Source organism: Chelonoidis abingdonii, chromosome 7 (genome assembly GCF_003597395.2).
Source record: "Chelonoidis abingdonii isolate Lonesome George chromosome 7, CheloAbing_2.0, whole genome shotgun sequence".
NCBI classification, from domain to species: Eukaryota; Metazoa; Chordata; order Testudines; family Testudinidae; genus Chelonoidis; species Chelonoidis abingdonii.
This window is the reverse complement of record NC_133775.1, coordinates 64,477,939-64,493,162: the sequence shown is the minus strand read 5'-3', so window position 1 is coordinate 64,493,162 and position 15,224 is coordinate 64,477,939. Positions and strand designations below refer to the sequence as shown.

Here is a 15,224-nt window from a genome sequence, read left to right as displayed (position 1 = left end):
TCCAGATTTGGATCAACTGGATCCTGAGCTTTGCCTGACTAAAGACATGGGGATTTGGCCAACAGCTTGTAATGTGCTGTGGCCTTCTGTGAGATGAAATGTTCTAAGTATAAGCTATTTATTATTGCTATGATTGAGGGCAGCATACGACCATAAATGGGAATCTGGCACTCCGATATGTATCTGTCTCTATAGGAACTTGGCTGGAGCACACACATCCTGAACGTTTTCAATGTATTTTTATTTTGTTTAATAAAAAACACCAACCAAGCTTGCATGTATATCTTATATATATAAATATATACAGTATATATAAAACAAATGCGTTTGGACAACACCTTTACCTGTGGCACAAAATATAAGGCATAGAAAGAAGTGTAAGGCAAAGTCCTAATCTTTGAGCTCTCGAGCAATCTCCCCCATGCAGACACGCAGTCTAGCTTGAGAAGGATCTTCTCTTCTTTGGCTTTTTAAAGATGCTGGGCCAGAAATAATCAGAAAGAGGCAAATAAGTTCTAAACTCAAGATGGGTATGAATGAAACGCTGAACATTACAGGTAACTGGATGAGAGGAATCCACCGTGTTGCTCATAAAGCCTCCTCAGAGGCTGATGATAACGACTTCGCAGCTGCAGCCTTGGTCTGGAGCGATGGAAGGAGAGACTTCAATCTCATCCAGATACAACAGAGAGGGCTTTGGCTTCGGAATTCCCTTTTCTAGAGTGAACTGGGGCATAGAGGTGAGGGACCTGTGCTGAACCTCAGGAAAGTCTAGAGGAGAAGTTCAAAGGTTGGATTGATAGGGTTTCTTTTGCAGTCACGTATAAAATAAACAACAAGGATGGAATTGTCCTTAACTGAAGAAGCTCATAGTATACCGAGCAGAAGCGATAAACCTGACACAAAGTGGTGGCATTATCCCACAATGAAAGAGGAACATCATAACAAATTTGCAGTTCATTTTTCTCCTGCTTTTGTCCCAATAGTCAGTTCAGGGTTTACTTTTTCAGCATGAGCAAACTGCTAAGCAGGACAGGTGCCATTTTGTTTTACTCTTTCTTTGAGACAGTGTTTAATTGACTGTCGGTACTTGGTTCCTCTGTAAACTATATTCCTTTGCTTTCAGTCTCAGGTTGGCAATGCTGTTGGCCATGTTCATGCCCTGGGCAGGGCTAGCATTGGTACACGTAGCAGAATAAGTAGCCATGGCGCTGTTAGGGTGGAGAGAAGAGGAAAAAAGAAAGAAAAACAAAATCAGAATCCAGCTGCAAATCAGGGCTGCACTGAACTCAGAAAGCAGTTGCTAGATGAGTGGGTGCTGACATGGGCATACATCATGATGTATAATGTTTCAGTTACTGGATGCAACATTCCTTACCATGACTGGACATTTTAGTAATTTCTCTTTTAGCGCACTGATGGGTCACCCTATCTAACGACATTTCCCAGACTACAAGCTGATCCAAAGTGAGCTGAAGTCAAAGGATTATGAACCGGGCCCACAATGACCAAAGTACAGGAGAATGTACTACAAATAGTCACCAGATGCAAAGCTCACATATGGAGCCAACCTTTGTCAAAGTTCAGGGGTTTTCAGGTCTGAGATCCTGGCTCTAGAATATACTGGAAGGAACATGCCTGCATTAGCAGGAAGATAGACTAGACACAGCCCTTTTCCACCTCTGATTTCTATGATTTCTAACGGCAAGTCTACCTCGGGAAAATTTGGGAGTTTACTACAGGTAAGGGAGCAAAGGTTTTGTCAGTGTGCTGCACATATTCCAAATTGCTGGTGATATTTCTAAGTGACTGCACAAGTCAGAGCTGGACCTTTAGAATTTTACATGCAGTTCAGTTATATTTGCTGCTCGAGACAGAAACTTTCAGATGATCCAGAACAGACCCTATTCCAGGTCAAGCAGCTACCAGACACTTTTCACAGGAAAATAAACTCAGGAAAGTCCATTTTGCCAAAAAGACCCAGATGGACTGTGCCACCACTTCCTGTATGGAATGGCAAGCAGTTTTCTGTCACTTGCATCCCAGCCAAGTTTTGTCAGTCACTAGCATTCATTGTTACATCACCTGAGTGGCCTGGCCAAGGAGAGAAAACTGAACTTCATACCAAACACCACCGAGAAACAGAAAGAACAGATCATAAATACTCGCATTTCTCACTGCCCAGCCTAGAAATGGGCACAGTAGCAGTGCCATGCCTTAGCTTTAGGGAACATTATCTCCTAGACTACAGGAAGTATTTGACTCATCACATCCATTCAGACATTTGTTTTCTAAACACTTCCTTTGTACTTTTGGTGGGGCTGTGGGCAGGGACGGCTCTATGTTTTTTGCTGCCCCAAGCACAGCAGTCAGGTGGCTTTTGGTGGCACGGGTCCGCTGGTAACGCGGATTCAGCGGCATGCCTGCGGGAGGTCCGTCGGTGCCGCATCATCGGTGTCCCCGCTGCCAAATTGCCACCGAAGCCGAGGGACCGGCGGACCTCCCATAGGCACGCCGCCAAAGGCTGCCTGACTGATGCCTTCACTGCAACTGGCAGGCCTCCCCCTGTGGCTTGCCACCCCAGGCATGTGCTTGGCATGCTGGTGCCTGGAGCTGCCCCTGGTTGTGGGATAAGATGGACTTTTATCACTGGATAAAACCTCAGCAGCATTCCTATTGAGACACTTTACTCCCATGGCTTTGCTCCATTTTCTCTGTTGTCCCTTTTCTTGTTTCACAGCTGATCGGTAACTGTGAACATGGATGTGGCATATCCCTTTACAGCCACCGTATGGCTGTAACCTGAGATGTCTAGCACCAATTGGAGAACGAATGCACAAGGTGTTACAGAGTGTGACAGTAGCTGCCACTCAGCATCACTGGACAGCGCATACATGATCTAACAGTCATCTCTCATAAGGCCCAATCCAAAACCTACTGTAATCAAGGGGATTCCAAACTGTCTTTATTACGAATGCTCAAACTGCTTTCGACTCATATTAACTTTGTGGATGGGAAAGATATTCAACCTGATGCAGGGAAATAATGTGGGAAAGATGTCAAAACAGCATTAAGGATGAACAGCTTGGAATAAAATACAAACCCACCTGCACCTTTGTCTTGTACCGTAAATTTAAACCTTCAACCCTGAAGCTTTCCTGAGGCTCAATAATGTTTGGTTAAATTTATTATTAATATTTATTGGTATTGTGGTAATGCCAAAGAACTGCAGTCACAGACCAGGATGCCATTGTGCTAGATGCTGTACAAACACTGAACAAAAGGATGGTCTGTGTCCCACAGGGCTTGCAATCTAAGGGTATATCTACACTCCTCAAGCCAACATACCCAAGTTAGCTTGAATCTGGCTAGCTCGGGTCCCAGAACAGGGAAGCTGTGATAGCACGGGCTATCCCTGGAAGTGATTACCCCAGGTTCCAGGCAGGATCAGATAGCCCACGCTGCTGCAGCGTATCTGATCCTGCCTGGAACCTGGAGTAATCACTTCCAGGACTAGTTCGTGCTGCCACAGCTTCACTGCTCCAATTCCTGAGCTAGCCAAATTAAGGCAGACTCGGATACCTCAGCTCAAGCTGCAGTTGTACCCCATGATTGCAGTCTAGACATACCCTGTGCAAACTGTGTTTAATTTTAATGCTACATCTACCTTTCCAGAACAAAAGTAGAAATTCCTTGTTTCTGAGAAATTCCCTGAGCAGTTTTTCAGGAACAACAGGTGTGAGTCATTCAGATAAAAGCCCGATCTGAACTGGGGAACTTGCAATGATTGCCCGATGCTGATTTAAAGATCCCGAGGAAATAAAGTGCACTGAATGAGTGAAACAATTTTTAAAAGAATCCCAATAGTTTGACAGGCTACATTTCTCATGTGTACTGCAGACAATTGAGAAGTATCAGGATATCAATTCGGTTTGGCATTTTGTCAAGGCTGATCCCAGTTTTCTGTGATTTTTAGCTATATCTAAATATTGTAATATAATTTATGCTAATAGGCTGGCATACACCCCTGCTAGGGAGACCAGATGTCCCTATTTTATAGGGACAGTCCCAATATTTGGGGTATTTTCTTCTATAAGCACCTATTACCCCCAACCCCTGTCTTAATTTTTCACACTTGGTGTCTGGTCACTCTTAACCCCTGCGCAAAAGGCCATGCACCACTTACATCCTTAAAAAACATTTTATATGAGACTTAAGTGGTGTCTGGGCCTGGGGATGAGTGCAAACCTGGCAGGCGGGGAGTGGGGGCAGTGTAGGAAGGCCCAGCATCCCTGCAATGGAAATATGCTGGGAGTTCTGCTCCCATGTAAACTTGTGAACAGCTGGGGGAGTGATGGAGGGGACCTGCAGAAGCTGGAGTGGCACCCAGGATTGGGCTGGGGAGCAGAGAGTGGGATCTGGAGGGCCTGGAATGGGCCTGGGAGCAGGTAGGATCCCTTGGGATCCTTCTTCCCAGCCTGGAGCCAACTGCCGTCCCTCCTGCCCCATGTTGAGTCTCAATATCTCCCCTTTCTCTGTCGTACCCTTCTGCCTTGCACCCAGCCCACCTGATCCTTGTGCTGGCTCTCTGTATAGAGGTGACTGTCATCCTCAAAGTTTTGAAAGCCCTCTAGTGGTCATTTTCATTATAATACTTCTTAGTACAGGAAAGAGCCTGTTGCTGGGTTGTACTTGTCTCTCGTCTTGTCTTATGCATTGATTGTAAGATGTATGGAATCATATTTTCATTATACTGGCATACAGCACCCAGCACAAGGGGGCCCAGATCTTTTACTGGGTCCTGGAGGAGCTACCACAATACAGATAGTGAATAATAATTACACTATCCAGAATCCCAAACAGGAAGAGTCTGCTTGGAGAATGGAAAAATACTGTAGCGTTTAGTAGCACAACTCAAGGTTTCTGTTTTTCATTCAGTTAAAAATCTCAACTTCATATGCACAACTATATGACATCTGGCGAAATTTCATCTTCCCTCACCAGGAAACGGCTAGACATAAATCCCAAATAGGTGCCAGTTCAATGGGATTTGGGCATCTAATTCCTTTAAACTCCTTTGAAAAGCTCCATCTACACAACCGCGGCACAGCAAAGGGTGCTACAACAGTGCCACTGGACTGTAGATGCTTCCTAAATCAACAGAAGGGGTTTTCCCATCAATGTAGATAATCCACCTCTCTGAGATATGGAAGTTAAGTTGATAGAAGAATTCTGAAATCAGCTTTGCTGCACCTACTGTGTGGGTTGGGGGCCATGAAATTTTTCACAGCCCTGAGCGACGTAGCTAGATTGACATAAGTTTTAGGTGTAGACCAGGCCTCAACCTTTTTGTTACAGTGGCTCCTGGTAGAGGCTGGTTTGGCTTCAGTGCTAACCGTCCTGTCTACACCATGAATTATAATAACCAGGTGGTCAAAGGTCTCTCAACAATAACTTGGGATAGGAGAATTTGAGGGGAGACTAAATTTTCCACTCTAGAGACATTCTACCTCAACAGCAGTCATTATACAAAAGAACAAACACCTGTCAGGGATGGACTAGGTATACTTGGTCTTGCCTCAGCATAGGGGTCCGGACTAGATGACCTCTCACGGTCCCTTCCAGTGATACATTTCTATGATTCTGTAAAATGCAGCATAGAGCTGTGTGAATAACCAATTTGTCAGTTCACCAGCAAGTCAAAAACCAATATATATATATATATATATATATATATAAAGTCATTTTGAGTCTACTCAAAACCATTTTTCAAAATTTTCAGAAAATTGAAAAGTAAAAGAAAAAAAAAGTTTCCTTCAACCCGAAATGAAATATTTCGTTCAGTTTCAAGCATTTTCAATTGTTTTTTCATTAAATGAAAGAAAATTTTGAAGCAAAAAGTTGTTTCAAGCTAAAAAAAAAAATTGATTTTGGGGTAATATTTTGTTAGGGTTTTTTCCAGCCAAAACAACTCATTGAATTTGCAAAATATTTTGATGTTGCCATATCTGCATTCTTCACCGAAAAAAAGATTCAGCTGAAATTCATGAGCTCTAATGCTGCAGGGCTCTACAACAGTCCCTAATACAACAGCTAACAGCGTCCTTGCAGCATCTTGGGCCATCACTGTAGAATACTATGGTAGTCATGGTAAGGCGTTATTATAAAACTTGGGACCCTAGGGCTGGATTTCTCTTTCCCTTACTTATATTGTACTATAGCGACCCCAGCCCAGTGAACTACTCCATAGTCTGCTTCACAGTTTGTGCAACTCTATTCCAGTGAATTTCTTAATCCACTCCAAAATATGACTAGCAACTGACTGAATTTTGAGGGGTGCAGAGAACAGAGTACACACAGGAGAGCAATTTGCCTATAAAAGATCAATAGTTTAATACCCCCACTGCTGTCTTCTTTTGGTTCCAACATAGGGATGTTACATTTAACTCCCACCAACATTAATAAGCTTTGTTTGCATACATTGTAAAATGGTGCCAAGAGGCCAGGACACAGAATTTGAAGCAAAGACCACCTTAGTTCTAATTTTGAATCTGCTACTGTGTTTCTCTGAGGCTTTGGCCAAGTCACTTGATTCCAGTGGAATTTAGGGGCCAAAATACTTTTAAGGATCTGGGCCTTAATCTCTCTGCTTCACTTTGCCTGTCTCCTAAATGGGAATAATATATCCCTAGCTAACTGGGGTGCTGTGAGACTGCATGAGCTAATGGTCGCAAACTACCTCAAAGTTCAGCAATATGTGGTGTGGTTAAGCACAATGAAGTTTATAAGCTCCTGGGTCTTCCCTTTCTCCGTTATAGGGTGGCACAAGAGTTGACAGCAGCCCATTAACCTATTTTTCAGAATAGGATAGAAACAATGGTATTTAAAACTCAGTCGGGTGTTTCCAAGACCCACTGAAGTAATTGCACAGGTGCATCTTTCCTGCATCTCCCAATAGCAAGGCAGCTCTGGCAGAGATGCCGGGAGGGAGGGGGGGGCCTAGGTGACGAGAGTTTTTTCCTCTCAGAGAAAAGCTCCCTACAGGGCTTTCTTGTGATCACCCCAGCCTCTGTTTCATGGGCTCTGCTGCTGGTGAAGGGCAGGGCGATGTGGTAAGGAAGCCATTAGCTGTTAGCACGCCTACCTCAGGGAAAGCAGATCATCTTTGTGGATCTCCCACCTTTGCTTGCCTTACATCTGCCCATGGCCCATGCCCATGGCCACTGCCTGCAGAAAGGATGGTCCCAGAGCACAAAGGGCATAGCTCTGTGTTCTGCGGGACTCCGTGCTAAGACACCTGGGCTTCAGTAGCCCAAGTAGCCCGCAGAGGGGCTTGTCGCTGAGGGCTCAGAAAAGGGAAGGATCAGTAATTGGGGGTGGGTGGGTTGGAACAGGGCTGCTTGTCTTTGAAAGATGAACTCCATGTCACAGCAAACTAGGGAGTCACAGCAGGAAGCCGGAGGATGTAGGGGTGTGCTGGGAGTGGGTGCTGACAGAGCTGGACTCCAAAATCACTGAGCACTCTGTAGGCCACATGCTTGCCAGGTATTTCTGGGCCAGCCATAAGACTTTGTGTACACACTGCAACCCTGAAAGGGAGAGGGCAGCCCTATGAACTGTGACCCTGAAAGGAAAGGAGTCTCCCTATCAACTGTCATATGGTGGGAGGGGGAACCTCTATGAGTTGACTCAGGGTAGGGGAACCCTTATAAACAGTGGCCTGGAAGGGACAGAACACCCCTAAACACTGTGACCTAGAGAGAGGAGCGCACCCATCCACACGGACCTGGAGCAGCATGGGGCACCCCTCTAAACACTGCATCTGCCCTAGGCCCACCCACCTAAGCCACGAGCCTGACAATTTCCTCTTGCTGCTGTTCCTTCTGTGCTCACTGCCAGGGCCTGGCATGGCTCCCGTTTGAGCCCACTTCAGTCCCTCCTCTTTACAGCAGCCCAGACCAGCCTAGCCAGCTGGCAGTCTCCTCCTTGCCTTTCCAGTGACCATGCTGCCTCCGCCCCACATAGCCCATACAGAATGCCCCCTGACCCCTGGAAGTTACCTTTGCAGTGTCTTCTAGAATCCATTATGAAGTCCCTCGTGTAAACAACATCTTGGGAGGGACGAGGATCTATTTTTAAAAGTGTGAGAGGTAAAAATGAGCCACGTAAGTTCAACAGATCCCTGTTACCGTGACCATAATAGCTATAGGGGGTGGGAAGGGAGCGGTCATCTGAACTCATCTCTCCTGGACCGTCTCACCACCCTACTCTCCAGCAAGCAACACTGCGGGCAAAGCCCCCAAGCCAGGATGCATGCTGGGAGCCAGGCATGTAAAAACAAGAGGGAAAGGCCTGGCCTCAGTGTACAGGGCAAAAAAGTGGGTTCATTGAGTTCACCTAGTGTCATGACCAGACCACACTCCTTGCTGTACAGAGGGGGCGTCCTAACCCCCTCTTTATTCTAACTTGAGGTTGTGGTGTGGACATGGTTGAGGACCACTGAGCAAAGATACCAACATACAGGGGATGCCACTTGGCGAGTGATTGTTTGTTGCATGAGTGCTGCGAGGAATAGGCCCAATTGACTTTGGGCCTGAGACCTTTGATCAGGTATGGCTCTCTAAGGCCAGCACAGGGGATGTGGCTTAGCTGGGCTGACATTGGGCTGTGACAGGATGAAGCAATGGCCAAGAGTCTCAGGCCTTTCATTTAAATTCAAGCCACAGTGCTAAAAGCATCCACCAGCCACCTACCCCTCCCCACAAGCCAGCACAACCTGAGTTCCCTCATACCCCAGAGAGCAGGCCCCAGCTGGCTGGGGACTGCCCACAGAAGGGAGGCGAGGGCTGTGAATTGTATGAAGTGCAAATGCTAAGGAGATTTTTTCCCTTTCTGATTTTACACTGGCAGCATTTCACATGGCCCAGTAACTCCTAGAACATGCTATCAGGCCAGCTTCCACTCGTGGAAAGGAACGCCCTCCCCTGCTCTTGTTAGCAATGTATTTATCACTTCCTCCCTCCGCCGCTCCAGAAAGCTCCCTCTGCTATGTGGTTCAGCAGAGAGGGAAGCTGGGCCCCTGTTTTGCTACCGTGTTTGTGTATTTCCAATACTGGCAAGTCACCTGTGTGAGTGGGAGCAACCAGACCTACCAGAGCAACAACGCCAGTGCCAGGAAAAACACTTTCCATGGCAGCAATGAACCTCGCCTGCTCACGTTTTCCCCTTGGCTTAGCCTTGTCCTAGTTAAAATAAAAGACCTGAGACTTTGAGAGCTCGCCAGCTTGCAAGCCCCAGCACTGAGCAGGTTCAGGCTGGTGCTCTGGGGCCCAACAGCTGAGTCTTGTTGTCTCCTTACCCAGCCATGCCCCTGTGCCCTAGAGCTGACCAGACAATGCTGGGATGACCCAGCTGAGCCTATTGCTACATCAGGGTACAGGAAGTTCCTGGAACTTTGCCAACCTGCCTAGGGATGGAAGAGTCACGTCAGTTCTTGGCCTCTCTGCTGAGACTGCCAACAACACGTTAATGCCTGTGCACTAGGAACAAGAGAGAGGAACCACTCACTAATCTCACATTTGCCACCAGAAGGCGACTTCTTTCAGAGACTGGTGCCACCCACACATGCGTTCAAACAAGCATCCCTCAGAGGAAAGACTCGGCATTCCCTCTCCGCTCCTGCTAGCCCCCTCAGGGCTCAACAGTTCTAGTTTTTTAACAACAAAAGTGGCCAGGTCCTTAAAGTGCTCAAAAAAGGCTACTATTGTATCAGCATCTCCTTACCAATGTGGGTGTTCTTGTGGTGACCCCATTTAATCTAGATGCTGTATTTCAAATGAAACAAGCCAGAAATTAGTCACATTAAATTCTATTCTTTATTTAAGAAAGCTCACAAAATATAACGGCTCCGCCTTTCCCTTCTCCCTCCATTCTTTTTTCAAGCTGTCTGAACTGCATAAAGGGGCCACAAAGAGACAAGAAACAGCCCCCTAAAGAATCTCTGTTGCAAGGGGGTTTCTTGCCTGGCACAAGGCTGACATAAATGTTCTATGCTAGCCTCACTTGCAGCCCCAGGCATAGGGGGTGTGTTGAGGATGGGCCAGGGCAGGAGGGGTTTGGCCAGAATGCTATGTGCTCCAGCTGTGCAATGCCTATAGGGTGTTGTTACAAGCCAGTGCAACTTAGAGCAGTGCTGAGGCTGCTCTAAAGTGTGCCCGGAAGCCTCACAGGTCAGAATTAAGGAGGCACAAAGGTGGCTTAAACCCTGAGTGTGGGAAAGGAGCAACAGGAAATCTGGCCCAAGATATGGCTCTCACAGGGTGCTCCCGGTGAGCGTCACTATCAGATGAAGAAGGAGCTCTGAAGTTGATGGCTGAACAAGGCCAGAGGAGGCTGATCACCTAGAGATGGGATATGCATTCACCTGTAAGGCGAGGCTGTTCCCCAGGAGAGATAGTCAGTGGGTCTTGGAGCTGGGCGAGGTACTATGGGCTGCTCCACCGCAGTCACATCCCCTGAATAGGATTTGAGAAGGGAGGCGTTCTTGTTGGCCAGCATGGCTCTCTCGTTCCTGCGGAACTTTGCTCTTCGGTTCTGAAACCACACCTAGAAGGAGGGGGAAAGACAGACAGGTCAGTGATTATAACCTGCTCCACCGACGTTCTGCTACTCTCCCTGCATTATTAGATACTCGGGGGCCCAGGCACCCTGGTGTGATGGTGGTCTGAAGAGCCAGAACCCTGTTGTGAGGAAAGGACCAGCAGTGGACTGATGAACTGTGTTTGCAGGAGGAGCTTCCATTATGCCTGAGCAGCTAATCATCTTCCCTACCCAACGTGAAGCAGCAGCATGTGCGGGGTCATGTGCTTCCAAGCTGGGACCCACAGGAGAGATGCTCATGAGCTGGACCTCTACTGCTTCTGGATATTCCAGGACCCAGGATGATGCTGGTGGCCTCATGTCTCCACCCCAGTGTCCGAGCACCAAGAATCCTCTCAGTGAAGATGCAGATGTCCTGTCTGGCCTTTAAGATCATGGCTGCTCTGGGAGAGGCTGCTGGCTGCTTGAACCTCATTCCTGAATGAGGGGGATTCTTGGGAAGCTGCTGCTGGTCCATTGCCCTGAGCTGTAGAAGCAGCTGCTTTTATGTTAGTATTTGCCCTGCTGTCCTAATGCATGGTGATCCCTTCCCCTGACTATGCCTGGCACTCATGCCCTGCCCTAAAATTCAACACACATACTTTTACTGCTAACCCATGCATGCACACACATATGTATGCACACACACAAACACTCACACACGTGTGCACAAGTTATTCGGCTTAGTACAGGGGTACTAGGTGAATTTGAATAGCCTGTGTGGTGCAGGACGTCAGACTAGATGATCTAACAGTCCCTTCTGGCTTTAAACTCTGAATCTATCAATGAACAAACATACGCATATGCACACAGGTGTTCTCTCTCTCACACACGCACACCTCTCACACCACATACCCATAAGCTCTTCCCCTTCAGTCCAAGAACTATCAGAATTTAAAAGGCCAGTTTCATTCATTCCCTGTCCCGTCTCACTCTTGTGCTGTCAAATTCAAACTGCTCAAGGGCTTTACTTTCACCCTCCACACATCTTGGGGAAATCTTGCTCGGCTAAACTAGCAAATGTAAGAACAAGAGAGAGTTTATGCTGTTATAACTCTGGTGACAACTGATGTGAACAGAGGTTTGGGAGGTGGACTATTCCCTGCAATGCCACTCTAGGCCTGGATACTCACTGGGTGCATCCATTCTGGTTAAATAAATCTAACTCAAACCTTCATCAGAACCTCTGGTGGAATCCAAGTCTCCGGCACTTGGATAAGGCTGTGAGCAATTTGTTTCCTTGTATCTTTCAGTTTCATACAGCTCTGTGTTTCTGGGCTCTGGCAAGGATTGAGAAAGGTCACTCACAGAGTGTTTCCAGCCTGAGCAGAAGCAGGAAGCCTTGGCAACCCCATGAAGAACCCTATCCTATTGTGATTCCCTACCCGATCTTGAAATCTCTTGAGGGTCAGAACAAGTCAGGGGGATTTTTAGCTGATGCAGACCATTGGTGGCACTCTGGTGGTGTGATGAGACTCCTTGGGTGCACAAAGCTGGCACAACCAGCTCTCTCTGCCTCCCTCTCTGCAGGACCTTTAAGCAACAGCACATGGTTAGAGTGATGGTGCACTCCATCAACTCCCATCCAACATAATAGCCCTTTGGAGCCTGTTACTGCTGCCACAAGTCCTGAGGCTGCTTCTTCTTGCACAGGGACACAAGAGGGGGTTCAAATCCACCTTTGCTTGCCATACTGGGTCTACACGGAGTGCACCTTAGCCAGATCAGAAGGCTAAAGCCATGATGCACAACTCAACTTTGAGATCTGACCCAAAAGTCTCAACCTTTCGAGGTTTCCCTCATCATGATCCAGAACTTTCTTCTCTACCCCCCAAAATAGCATACATTTGCCACCATAATTAAATATTGGGTGTAATGTCTCCATAGGAAGCTCAGTCTACAGTGTATAACCCATACAGCTCACTTTGGAGAAGGCTTCTTGACTTGGCATTTTTGCCTGTGAGGTCAAACTGATTACAAAAATAGACACCATTTCCAAGCCCCTGCTGAGTTGTCTCTGATTGCTAAAGCAGATAAGATCTGCAGTTGTGTTTCTTTCATGGCACATTCCTACAGAATTTAGTGAATTCTCTCCCTGCTATAGAATTCCATAATCTGGCTGAAAAATTCTACAGAAAGGATCCTATTCTCTATTAAATTTTTTGGATTTTTCAGATAGATTTGGGGCAGGGACTGAGGATGAAATTTTCAAGAGTACCTAAGTGACATAGAAGCTCCCATTTTCAAAAGTAACATGCACCCAGGAGCCTAAATCCCATTGACTTTCAGTGAGACTTTTGAAAATAGGCTTCGAAGTCACTTCTGAAAACTTTGACCCTTTTCTTTGCATGGATTTGTACAACACCTAACGCAATGGGGCCTCAATCCCAATCTGGGGTTCCGGGGCTCTACTGTGATAAAATTATTGTTATTGTTCTGTTTGATTTTTGGAAAACCCTAATGTTTCACCCTATGAAATATGATAGAGCTTTTCAGAAGGATCTCTATGGCATTTACTTGTATGAGAGCTTTACTGACAGTAAGACCTATATTCTTGTAATGATTTTAAGGCCCTTGTTCTTTAACAATCCTCTGTCTCTGCAGCCATCCTGCTGGCTGAGTGAACGCTAAAGCCGTGGCTTGCTGACAGTACCTGGATGAGATGGGCAGAAGATTGACTTCTGGCATTACTTACCTGAACTCTGGCTTCAGTGAGGTTGACTCTGCGTGCAAGGTCTTCTCGTACAAAGGCATCGGGGTAATGTGTCCTCTCAAAGACTCTCTCCAATGCCTGGAGCTGACTGCTGTTGAAGGTGGTCCTATTTCTTCTCTGCTTTCTTTTCTTCTTCTCTTCTGAGTTCAGCTGATCATCTAGAATGGGAGAGAATCAGACAGGTGAAGTGCTGGAACTAGATTACTCGTATTTCTGAAGCATCAGCATTTACTTTTTTTTTTCTTTTTCTTTTTTTAAACACACCTAATTTAGATCTCTGCATCATTTGGATGAGAGATAAAAACCAAGATCCTGGACACTTGGATCAAAGTTGAGATACACATTTTTCATAGATTCATATGAATTAATACATTCGGAGGCCAGAATAGACCATCCTTATCATCTAGTCTGACCACCTCTGGAACACTGGCCAGAGAACTTCCCCCAGTGATTCTTGTATCAAAACCCATAACTTCTGTCTGAGCTAGAACAGACCTTTTAAAAAGAGATTCAACTTCGATTTTGGAAGTCTGGGCCTATGGCTTAAGGTCCCTTTCTTCACCTATTTGTCCCCTTTCTTGAAGCTGTCTTTCTAATACAAATGTTTCCCTCTGTCTCACATTGCAGAGGGGAGCAAATAGATGAAAACCTTCCAAAGTTTGGATAGGAAATGTGGAGGGAAGTGGAGACTAGACTGAATGCTTCCCTCTGCCCAGTGCTGATAGAAGCCCTTCTGCGCAGACAGCTTAATGCAGATATAGGGTCAGAACCTCGTCTGATATACACTGGCATAGCTCCATTGAAGTCAATGGACCAGATCCCCGTCTGGTGTAAATCAGCAAATCTTCACTAAGATCAATTTTAGGAAAAGAAAATAGGAACTCTGGATCTATTCAGCTTGGGGAGCTCACCATCAGCATGTAGGGCCCTTGATACAGAGAAATTGCACTGCTACAGCAGATGTCCAAGGTCCATCAGGTCTGGACTGGGATTCCTCAAACCCCTTCAAACTCTACACGATTTAGAAGGCCAACCTCCTTGCCTCTTCCGCTCTGACATTAATTCATCTTTCCACCCCATTAGACTAGGATAAACAGACTGTTCTGTGAAGGTAGAGCAGCCTTGAGATGAAGGCACTGGCATAGCATTTAGGAGACCTGGTCTGCCATGGATTTTCTCTGTGACTTCGGGAAAGTCACTTAATCTCTACAGGCCTCAGATGTAAAGTAGAGATAACAACTCCTTCCTCCCACCTTCTCCCTGTCTGTTCATTTACAGAGTGGGTTCTTTGAGTCAGGAATTGTCTCTTATTATGTATTTGTACAGTGACTAACATAATCGGGCTCGCATCTCACTTGGGACTGCTAGAAGCTAACCTAATACACATTATTATTGGAGGATTTTTGTATTTGGTTTTTCTCTTGGCACATTTTTTGCGCTGAAGAGGATAATGTTGTTCTCTATCACTAGCTGCTGCACTCGATGCATGCTGCTGAGATCTCCCTAATTCCCACCTGCTTTGTTTTTTTGCAGCTAAAATTCTTTGACTGGCCATCTTCTTCTGCTCCAAAGCTTTGCCAGCGAGACCTACCATAAATAGTGGCTGCTGCATATTCCCCCTCCTCCATCCCTTTATGGCCAGAGGTGATTGGTTCACATGGCTGAGCAAAGGACCAGCTGTACAAGCACCACCCATGTCAAGCACCTACCCTATTGCACTGAAGCCAGAGCACAAGTATTGAGCTGAGGATTTAGCACCACCAAGATAAAAACCATGCGCACTGCATTAATAGAGAAATGCAGTGACAATCCTATTCCCATATGCATAATTGTCCCAGGATACTTAATGAACAGCACAGTGGTCAGATACAAT

At 46.2% G+C, this 15,224-nt stretch overlaps 1 protein-coding gene across 2 annotated transcripts in view; it reads right to left on the bottom strand.

Moving 5' to 3' along the window:
• Positions 1 to 222: 222 nt before the first annotated feature.
• Positions 223 to 15,224, bottom strand: part of PRRX1 (paired related homeobox 1) — an 82,966-nt gene continuing 67,964 nt past the window's right edge. The window contains exons 2-5 of one of the 2 annotated variants that reach the window (XM_032806175.2): positions 13,334 to 13,509; positions 10,424 to 10,605; positions 8,061 to 8,129; positions 1,128 to 1,211 (exon numbers count right to left, since the gene is read on the bottom strand). In XM_032806175.2, the coding sequence (XP_032662066.1) occupies positions 8,075 to 8,129; positions 10,424 to 10,605; positions 13,334 to 13,509 (413 nt within the window). In that variant the 3' untranslated portion in view covers positions 1,128 to 1,211; positions 8,061 to 8,074. Of the gene's footprint in view, positions 1,212 to 8,060; positions 8,130 to 10,423; positions 10,606 to 13,333; positions 13,510 to 15,224 lie in introns of both variants that reach the window. The other variant, XM_032806174.2, reaches the window with a different exon arrangement.